We start from the raw sequence: 11,019 nt of genomic DNA on the forward strand, positions 1-11,019 counted from the left end.
GAAAAACTATCCAAAAGTATCGAAATACATTTTGGTACCGGTACCAAAATGTTGGTATCGTGACAACACTAGTACAGACCAAGTAGTTGAGCGATGTATCAAAGTACCAATCAAAGCTGTCAGATGATCCACAATACACCGTTTTTACATCATGGTGGCTTTGCTTCTGGGAGCCGTCATGTCGTCCATCTTTATATGCAGTCAATGGTCAGTGCCAAGACAAAGTACAGAGTCGTATATTGTGAGACAGAGAGAGACCGGGCCAAACTGGAGCAGCAGTAGTGTTATGGAGGTACCTTGATGTCTGCACGCAGTTCAGTGAGCTGCTCCTCAGACATTGATGATGACTGGTCCGTCAGCCGTCTGAGCTCCTCGGCTTTCTTCTGCCGAGAGTTCAAGACCACCACTGAAACACAAAAATGTCATCTTTAACAGAAAATGCACCGTTTTATGAAGCTAACACAAAAGACCATCAACCTGTTTGTGCATTTTGTCCCGGTTTCAGAGATATGAGGTCCCATTAATTCATTTACTATGTTGTTAAATCTCCATGTCATCTTGTTAATTACTATGAATTAGGGCTGCAACTAACACATTTAGTTTGTCATTTTCAGTTTACGGCGATATCAGCAAAGCAAATCCTCAAATCCAAAAACAGAAATTTAAAGTTTTTCCACCATTTCCCTGTGATAAATGAGCCATTTTATTATCAAAATAGCTGCAGATCTAACTCTGACTAATTGTTTCAGCTCTACATGTTTTGTTGAACCGTCTAAAACCCCAAGATATTAAGTTAAAGGTAAAGAAATCCAGAAAATCCACACAGCTAAGAAGCTGGCAGCAGACATCATGTTGGATTTCTGCTTTTAAAATGACTTACTCTTTGATTAATGGATAAATCAACCATCTGTTTCAGTCTTGATGAAGAGAACAACCAATATTCCCTCTAAGTTTCGCTTTCCCCCTGACAATTCAGCCGTGACATTTTAAACTAACAAGTACAAAGTGCAGCTGATTCATCATCTATAGGTAAACAAAGGTCAAAGAAAGGTGTCGTGCATGCTCTCAGGTGAAGGCAGTAAATATATCTTTACATACGCTTAAAAAAACCTTTGTTCTACTTCAATTTGCACAATTGTGGATGCAAACAAGAAATTAACAACCATTTTCTAAAAGGTTTTTGTGTGTTGCAGATTTCTATCAATGGTGTTTAACTTTTTATAACCAATGGTTTGACAGCCAACAGTAACAGTAGACCAAATAATTAGTCGATTAACAAAATGATCGGCAGATTAATCAATGATGAAAACAGCAGCTGCAGTTGACATACTGGTATTTGTGACCACTAGCACCTACAAAGATGAACAAGGATCAATATATCCTGGACATACTATACAGAGAACAACTTTTTTGTTTAGATATACAAATGACAAATTAATGATTCAGATTCTGAGCTAATTATCAGTAACATCTTTCCTTCAGAAGAGCAAACGTTTGTAAGAGGATACCCATCAGTCACCCACGAGTGGAATGCAGGAAGGAAATTAGAGGAAGATGCCCTTTGACAAAACTTTGCTTCTGCAATGTCAACCAGTACCAGTTTCTTCGCTTTCCTATCAGTTCCTTACACAAAGACATCATTGAGTCTCCCTTGACACCTGACACTATTCACTTTTTCCAGGCCTGGAACATACAACACTACAAGGAGAAGAGTAAAAGAGAATGGCCTACTTGCACAAATATGCAATCATGCCCTATGACGTTAAACACACAAAGAGTAGTATGCTATAGACCTATCAGGACCCTGGGGGTACCACTTCAGGTCTGAAGAAACTGAGACTTGATGTTTCACAACATTCTTTTACTACTGTTCTGGAAATGATTCACATCAGCTCCTCCAAGCCCTTGAGTCAGGCGATCATATTATGCAAGGAATACTAGCAGCTCCTGGGTAGTATGTGACAATATCCATCTGGAATATACAATACTTACTGGCCTCCGCTTTCACTTTATCCATTTCTGACAGCAGAGTCACTTCTCTGTCCATTAAACTAGAAAAGAAAAGAGAAGAGGGGTCATTCCAATAAAGCCCACTCCAGAATAGCAGTATTGTGCACGCTGAATGTGCTATACAATTAGCGGAATATTCATGCAATAACACCCGAGTAAAGGTGCTACCACTGTTGCATTTCTGTTATCATTGATGAGCTGCTGAGACAACACACAAAAAGCTAAGGGAGAAAGTCAATTTTAAATTATGCTAAAAACTGCGCCATTACTTCTTCATAGTTTCTGATTCAAGCCTACTTAAAGGTACATTGGCAAGCTTTTGGCCACTGGAGCGGTGTGGGCCCCATTTAATTTGTATTGTGCACATGCACAAGGATGCAAATGGACTTCTGTGAGCACACAGGTGACATTCCTTTTAAGCCCTACATACAGTCTAAAGTGTTAAAATTTTTTGATTTAGTGGGATATAAGACTGCTGTGTTTATGTATAAAGCCAGGAACAATTTATTACCTGGTGGAATTCAAAAACTATTTAATGAAAGGGAAGGGGGATACAATTTAAGGGGTCAGTTAAATTTAAAAATTCATGCTATACTGTACGTACAACCAAAAAAAGATTCTGTGTTTCCATAAGTGGGGTAAAACTATGGAATAATTTAAGTGTAGACATAAAAAATAGTAATAGAATTGACGAGTTTAAACATAAATTTAAAAAGGTATGTGTCAATCAAGATATATGTAAGAACAGGCTTAATGATTAATCAGATGGAACATTGTGGGTGTGGTGAACATTTTGTAACCATTCTTTAGTATATTACTTGTGTGATGTAAGAATGTTAACACTATTATACTCTTTTTTTAGTATAATATGTGTGTGTGTAGAAGTGAATCATTTACTGCTTGCAAACCAATGATGTAAGATGATGTCATGGGGTAGGACTGGATAAGTCTCTCTCAAGACTTCTTCCTACTCCATTCAAGCATGTACTAGGTATAAGCACATTGATATTGGATTGTGTGTAAAATTATGTGTGTTGTTATATCAACTTTTTTATATGCTTGAAAGAATAAATCAAATCAAATCAAATCAAGCCCTGTTTCCACCAAAGGAACTTTTCCCCGGGGAACAAGGAACCTTTTGCTGAACCAGTTTCATCCACTCCCCTTTCTGAAGGTCCAAGAACTATCGGGGCAAGGCCTATAGTGTTACATTACTGATCGGTCAAATACAGCGCATGTGCCATTCTTACAACCCCGCTGCCAACCACTGGGCTTTTACATCTGGGGGCTAATTGTTTAGTCTTCCCAGGGCCTCAGCCCTGCTGTGGAAATCTAAATCACAATGAGTTCACTGGACCTTTACCCCAGTGACAGTTCTTGGACTTTAGTTCCTGGGAACAAAGTTTTAAAGTTGTTGGTGATAATGCAGAAAGAAGTGTAGCAATGCCCCAGGACAGACAGGGAAGAAGAACATCACATTTATCACTTTTGTTGATACATGCAACACGTTTAGTGAGGGACAATGAATTTGAAGCTGTTTGTTTGTTGACAAGAAAACTCCAGGGTACCTTTAAGGCGTTAGTATACTTCAGACAAAACATTTGTTGGATTTTCTAAAGTGTCTTGACAGTGAAACTGAAGTGTTTGAATCTGACACTTTTATCATTTTCTATAAAGACAAACATTATGCAGCAGACGACCAGGTGCGCAGACATAAGCAGATTTCCCTTAGGCTTTTCTTTCAGCCTGTGTTTGTCTGTGCGCAAACCAATGCAACAATACCAATTCAAAAGGTGACTGGCCATGTGAGGCTTTAGGAAAACATATAAACCAGGGATGTCTTAACACAATGCAATTCAATTTGCATAGCACCCAATCACAACAAAAGTTGACACTTTACGTAGTAAAGGTCTCCGCCCTACTATTAAGTACCTAAAAAAGTTTTGGGACTCCTTAATGGTTGATATGGTAGACAGCAGACTAGGTTGAAGCCTCCTCTGGCCAAGCCCACCGACTTCCATTTAGCTCCCACAAAAACAAATGGCATATAATTTACTAATACAGCCTTATGAGACTGTATGAATTTTATTGAACCTAATGGATCAAATTTTGATAATAAAAAATAATTCAAGGCAGAACTGGTTGACGAATCACACAAAATTTAAATCTAAGGTTTTGCACAGCTGTAATGGTGAAAACTGGGTTATCACAATTTGCATAAAAAGGTTACTTTTAGTCAAGAAGTATCAGGTGCTAATCAGGCTGTGAGTCATGACATGACTGTCAAACTGCAATGTGCTGTGCTTTATGGCACTGTTGTGTCATGTTGTGAATTTGCATGAGCAGGCAGGACAAACTGAAATACGATTCTGTGCTATTGGTTTGTGGATCAAAACTACCTCAGTCCAATGAACCATGAAGACATTACTTTGTTCAGGCTGTCCCTTCCCTCTGGGTAGAGCAGGCTAGGTAGCTGGAGCATTAGTGTGCAGACTTTGACTATTAAAAGTGGAGAACCATGCTTATTTAGCTGAAGCTGTCTGTAGTTGTATGGGATGTACTTTAAGTCATATAAAAGCATGTTTCAAACATGTTTCAGTCCTGCAGAGAAATAATCAACCATATTGCCCGGCCCTTTTTCAAGGTGTCTGAGACCATTGCTATTTTACAGTTTATCAGTTTTGTAAATGATTGTGTGTGGGAGAAAAAAGGTCTTCTTTGGACAGTGTGCGTAACATGATCCCGCCACAGACTCTGGCCACTACACCGGAATCACCTCACAGTCCAGAGCTGTTTCTGGGAACCTGGCTTAAACACGCCTGCCTTTAGATGGCTAGATAACACATTGTTCATCCTAGTTCAAGTGTACGGTTTATAGTCATGACCCGTCTCTCTCCATTTATTGGAGAGTGCACAGAGCTGAGCGTCGAGCTAAATGGATAGAATATCAACAGGAAACCACAGCATCATGTTTCAGCTTTTCAGAGAATGATGAGGCTCTCTGTGAGAAAGGAGACTAATTCCTCACAACCTATGTAGTTAATTAAAGAAATATATATTTGAGCAATACATGCAAACATAGTATAGATTTTTCTTCCCACACTTTTTTCCCCCCGACACATTAAGTTTTGGCATCGAGTACACCTGATACTCCTTTTCTAATTAGGTTAGATTAACTCCAGCGAAACATCAATCCACTACCATCAATTAGCTAGTGAGCTACTGAGCCACTGCTTGCATCCTCAGAAACAACCAGATTCTCTAAGAAAGATCAACAAAGTAATCTGACCTCACCTGCTTGTCACGCTCCAAACTGGTGACTGCAAAGAGCTGAGGTTTTGTATTCATATTTGTAATTCTGTAACATGTACCGTATAATATTTGTACTGACACACTGGAGGTTTAGGAAAAGCAACTAAGGTTCAACATGTATCATCACAGACGTAGGTAAGAAAAATGCCCTTTGCCTCAGTGATAGTACTCAAAACCTATAAAGATGCAGTAATACCTGCTCCACTTAAGGAATTATGAAACAGGATCTTAAGAATAAATATCACAGAATACAAAATTTGTATTTCAAATAGCCCTTTGCACCAAAATACTTTCAGGAACTATAAACCCGGAGGAGCTAGAAACTGAAAATCCCTTTTGTCTGTCTTTCCGCTGTATCCAACAAGCCGTGAAGATTAAGCAAATTAGACATGACAAATTAAAAAAAAAACCCACAATGCAGACTAGTTTTCATGGAGGATACAACACAGACCACATGTTGATCTTTATACTTAGTGCTGTGGGACTTGTGTTTGAGGTGAATGTGATGAATGAATTAATAAATTAATGAATAGGATATGCAGAAGTGGAATGGAGACTGGAGAACACTGCTCTGCATAATACTGTAGATGATCTGCTAACAGCTCTTTATTTCTGCTTTAAATTGCACATTCACTTATGTGCACCCCGGAGAAGCAACTACCATGAAATTATCAATAAGTAATATTTTATTCTTCTCCTTCACTCACTTTGTCACTGCTGCTCCTCTCTCCACTGACTGACTAGCTCTCTCAACTGCCTTTCATTTGCTTATGCACTCAGCTAGAAGTTTCTGTCCAACCCTCATCTTAATATTGGTTCAAGAGTACTCTGTTGTATTATGAATGAAGGTGTGCACAAGTTGAAAAAGCTGTTTGACCAGTAAGTGACAGTCAGCCCTCCAAATCCTGAACCACAACAAAGTACTGCTCTCAGGGCAGGGACACCTGAAACTACTTTACTGGAACTAAATTTAGCCCCCAGTTCTATATGGTCAAACACCCTAAAAGGTAGGGTTGCACTGCATTTTTTAACAGGAATCAAATATTTTACTACCTCAAGATTCAGCCTTAGCCACGACCAGAGAGAGAGATTTTAAAAGAAATATACGTACCAGCTCTGAAGCTCAGCAAACGTCTGCTTCATCCTTTTGATTGAGGAGTCCATCTCCTCTTTGACCATCATCCTGTAGCGAGTCAGCGAGGCAGTGCATCTCTGCAGGTCCTTCACAGAGCGGTCAATATTGGAAGCTGATGGATAAACCATTAAACATTAAAAGATGACTTACTGTATACATACGCTGAAGAAGTGCTACGCCACATTTTCTCCCATGTTAGGATTTACCCATTCTGGTAAAAGCTCAGAGCACATCCTCATATAACAACCTGACTACAGACTACATGCAGGAGAAGATTCACAAGGTTTTCCCTAGCATAGAAAGGCTTAGGCGCGGCACCTGTGCATTTTTGCGTAACCCAAAGGAAAGTAAAAAGGCAACATATCAGAATCAATAAAAAAATGATGCTGAATTATGTGTGCTGATAAATAAATAAATAAATGAAATGTAAGCTGCAACAGGATAGCCCCAGCTTGTGACTCTCTTGTATTACATACACTAAGATTAACCTAAATTGATGACAGGATCAAATGAAACTTGCTGTTTGTTGTCTGCTTTGTGACCTCGCTACAGACATCTGAGCTAGACAAAGATCGTTTATGAAGTAAAGAGGCTTCACTCTGTAACACCACAGAATGAACAGCGTTTCTCTTTAGTTCCAATAACTCCAGTGTGAGATGTCTTCACCAGTAAAACCATCAGCTGTAGCATATTCTGCAGGATGGTGTACATGTCGTCTGTTCATCGATTCAGTTATATTACATAGGAACAAATCCTGCATTTCGGTTAGTGTTGCTTTTTTCTTTTAAACCCAAAGTGCTGCCACATGGGCAAAGGGGAACTTTTAGCTGCTTCCACAAAGAATACATGAAGTAGGCTACAACTTTGTTGGCTGGCGAGTAATTCTTGTGAATAGTAATAATAGAGATAGCTGAATGCAGCCTAAATAAGTAAAACAATTGCTAACGAAGCTATTAGAATTTAGTCAGAATTTCCTAAGCACTCTGAAAACCCAGTAAAACCCCTGATTTATGAGACACAGTAAGAGGTAAAGATGTCTAACCCATCTTCTTAACTCCTGACGATCCATGTTCATCAGCAGTGGGTGGGAATGAAGACGTGAGGGGATGCGAATGAGAGCCTGGCCTGTGCCGGGTCTTGTTGCCTCTGGGACCCTGGTGATTCCTCCCCCCTTGCTGAGAGGCGGACCTTGGAGTGCTAACTTGACTTTCTGCGTCTGCACCTGAGAAGGCACATTATGACAAATAGAGCTAAGTAGTTTCAACACTAACATCACCCAAACCCCTCTAAAAATAGGGATGAGCCAGAATAGTCGACAGGTCTGTAATTTATCCTTTTTAAACTCCTAAGACTCATAATAATTATATCACAAAAACATTTTTTCTTGAAATTAGATATAATTACTATTATTATCCAGGAGAGGAGATCAACATTTAACTGATTCCTAATTACAGAACAATATACCCATATACTCAACGCAACACAAAAGGAATTAGGCCTCATTAAAAAGTCTTTTTTGTATTTTTGTCCTAAATCTCCATTTCTTTGAAATTTGTTCCTACGGGTGTTCAGTTTTTTCTAAGTTTTTTCAGTTTACTATGACTTGGATGACTGAGAATCTGCACAGACATATTTGAGAAGTAGTTTCATTCACAAACCCAAAGAGAACAAAACAAGAATTTCAACATCACAGACAAGACTTGGTGCTCTCTTAAAACTTCTTCATATCCCTCAGCACTGGGCTCTTTCGGCTTTTCTATTCATCTCATTGTGGTTGAAGAGCAGCTTTTACCGGTGGTTTCAGATGTAGCGGGTTCAGAGTCCAGCTCGGCCGCATCCAGGGAGGCAGAGTCCAACTGTTCACTCAGAGAATCCAGCGACTCTCCATCCATTACAGATCCGTTGGCGTGAAAGCCATTCATCTCATCCTTGCTCTCCTCAGGTGACGGGGCCTCAGGTGGAGCAGCCTCTGCTGAGGCCTCAGGCTGAGGTTTGGGCTTCTTTTTCTTCTTAGGCTGGACATGGAGAGATTAATGTCAAACTCTTTTGTTCAGATTCTCTGTGTTTATTATCTGTGTCCTGATATTCTATTCTGTCTGACAGAAGAGTTTTCATATTTACATTTGTACCAAAAACAGTGGTCACTAGTCTAAATGGCCTTAAACTTTACAAATAATGGACACTTTAAACATCAAGTTTTAAAAAAAGAAAGCAATTTCCAAACTAAGAGTAACATAAATATGCTAAGTGAACAAACAGGCATTCAAGATGGAGGCTTGCTGGCTCGTACCTTCTTTTTTCCAGTGACATTCCACTCCTTCAGGATCTCAAGTGCACTGCCTGCGGTGTAAAGCAAACAGTGATGATGAAAGTACACAGTGACGCATAAAAGGATTTTAAACCCTACGGTATCCATCTCACCATCTGAGTGTCTTGAGGTGTTGTTTAGTTACTAAATAAGGAACAAAGCATTCTGATGTTTGGGAGAGCCTTTCTGTTCTATAATTAAACCAGCAAAACTGGAGGCATGCAGATGACGCTGAATGCATGAATGCCAAGCATGGAATGCATGACCAAAAAGAATTAAAGGTTGTCATGGTTAAGTGGAATAAACATGGGCGGCATGCCAGGACAACAGGTCTCACTTACTGCAAATGCAGTAAGCTAACAAGGTACTGTTGGACATATGTGGACGTGTAGTGGCACAGTCATTTGTGGAAGCAGCAATCACATGTAATGATGTAGATTACCCTAAATGTTTATCTTCATGTAGTCTAATTATGACTGTCTTCAAAGCATAGCTGTGTTAAAACATGCAACTTGGCTAGGTCTCAAAGACATGTTTGAGGGGCAATTATTCCCCATTCTGGAGGTCAAACACTGATGTCCACATACCGTCTAAGAAAGCTTGAACAGCCCTGTCAACGCTGTTCTCAAAATGCTGCAACACCAGCACAATCTCATTGTTGCTCTTATTGGGGACAACTGCCCTGACAGCACTGATCTGTAAAACAAGCACAAGGTATGAAAGGAACAGGTTTTAATATCATCTCTAATTCACTGAAGGTGATTCAACATTGACTCTAAATTCACACTGAAGAGTGTTAACATTACATAACATTCATCTTAAGAACACAGCGCTGTACTTTGTGTCTTATTCACAGACTACAAATGGGAAAATACAAATATTACAACGGTCATTGGTCTCATCCAAGACGACTTAGACGGGAGGTTGTAAAGTCCTTCAAGTTCCTGGGTTCCACTATCTCCCAGGACCTGAAGTGGATGTCCAATGTCAGGGCCATCATTGAGAAGGCACAGCAGAGGATGTACTTCCTGCTCCAACTCAGGAAGTTCGACCTGCCCCAGGAGCTGCTGATACAGTTCTACAGAGGAATCATCGAGTCTGTTCTCTGCACCTCCATCACTGTCTGGTTTGGCTCAGCAACCAAACAAGACAAGTACAGACTTCAGCGGACAGTAAGGACTGAAAAGGTCATTGGTGTGAGCCTGTCCTCCATGGAGGACCTGTACACCTCACGGGTCAAAAGGAGGGTGGAGAGGATCACTGCTGACCCCTCACACCCTGGACACAATCTGTTTGAACTCCTCCCCTCTGGACGGCGTTACAGGTCACTGTGCACTAAGACAACCAGGCACAGGGACAGTTTCTTCCCCCGGGCTGTCGCTCTGATGAACACTTAACCCACGACAGTATGACTGGACGATAACCCTCAGTGCAATACCTGTAAATACACATTGTACAGATTCGTATTATCCATAACTAAGATTACTGTTTTTGAATATCAAAAAATGTGTCATCAGTTTTGGCACCAACTCTAAAGTCATTTACTTTTGGTGTCAAGTCCACAAGACTAGTACAAAGCCAAATAACCTGCCATGGAAACTAGGTCTGTACCCGACTGTCAGTAGTCGGCTCTTCAGTGCGACTACTCGCTCTTTTCCATTTTAATATATGTATAGACGATTTCAGTGTTAACATTAGATGGAACGAATGATGGGAACATGTTTCTGAGCATTTAAAAATCAATAAAAGACAGTTTCATATGATGCGGTATTTAAATTGACGATATACGTATAATGTCGGGCTGCTATGTGGATTTGTCGGAGTAAGGAGACAGGCAGCATGCTTCAATTTCTGTTGAAACAATGCTCTTATAGGCCATTTGCAGGTGTGGCAGGGGATTCAGCATTTAACCAATCATAGATCACACCTTGCTGCTGTCGACGGGGGCCCTTCACTGGCGGAGGAGTTGAACCTCTTCTTCGCCCGTTTTGAGGTGGAGCCACCAGAGACAGCTGTATTACAGCTATCAGCCCACAGCGGCCCCTCCCACAGGGTGGAGGAGTATGAGGTGAGGCGCACGCTGAGGTGTGTGAATCCGAGGAAGGCTGCTGGACCTGATGGCATCGCTGGTCGGGCGCTGAAGGACTGCGCAGATCAATTGGCGGGGGTCTTTACCAAGATCTTCAATCGGTCCTTACACCAGTCTATTGTCCCACCTTGCCTCAAGTCTTCAACCATTGTCCCTCTGCCCAAA

At 40.6% G+C, this 11,019-nt stretch overlaps 1 protein-coding gene across 4 annotated transcripts in view; it reads right to left on the reverse strand.

Annotated features, from left to right (window-relative positions):
• Positions 1–11,019, reverse strand: part of spats2 (spermatogenesis associated serine rich 2) — a 22,612-nt gene that overhangs the window by 6,406 nt on the left and 5,187 nt on the right. For all 4 annotated transcript variants that reach the window (XM_020617782.1, XM_020617781.1, XM_020617784.1 and 1 more), the window contains exons 4-10: positions 9,353–9,461; positions 8,748–8,797; positions 8,250–8,472; positions 7,500–7,679; positions 6,434–6,569; positions 1,993–2,051; positions 297–406 (exon numbers count right to left, since the gene is read on the reverse strand). In XM_020617782.1, coding sequence (XP_020473438.1) covers positions 297–406; positions 1,993–2,051; positions 6,434–6,569; positions 7,500–7,679; positions 8,250–8,472; positions 8,748–8,797; positions 9,353–9,461 — 867 coding nt within the window. The remainder of the gene's footprint in view (positions 1–296; positions 407–1,992; positions 2,052–6,433; positions 6,570–7,499; positions 7,680–8,249; positions 8,473–8,747; positions 8,798–9,352; positions 9,462–11,019) is intronic.

This window comes from Monopterus albus, unplaced genomic scaffold, assembly GCF_001952655.1.
Source record: "Monopterus albus unplaced genomic scaffold, M_albus_1.0 scaffold194.1, whole genome shotgun sequence".
In the NCBI taxonomy this organism is placed as follows: domain Eukaryota; kingdom Metazoa; phylum Chordata; class Actinopteri; order Synbranchiformes; family Synbranchidae; genus Monopterus; species Monopterus albus.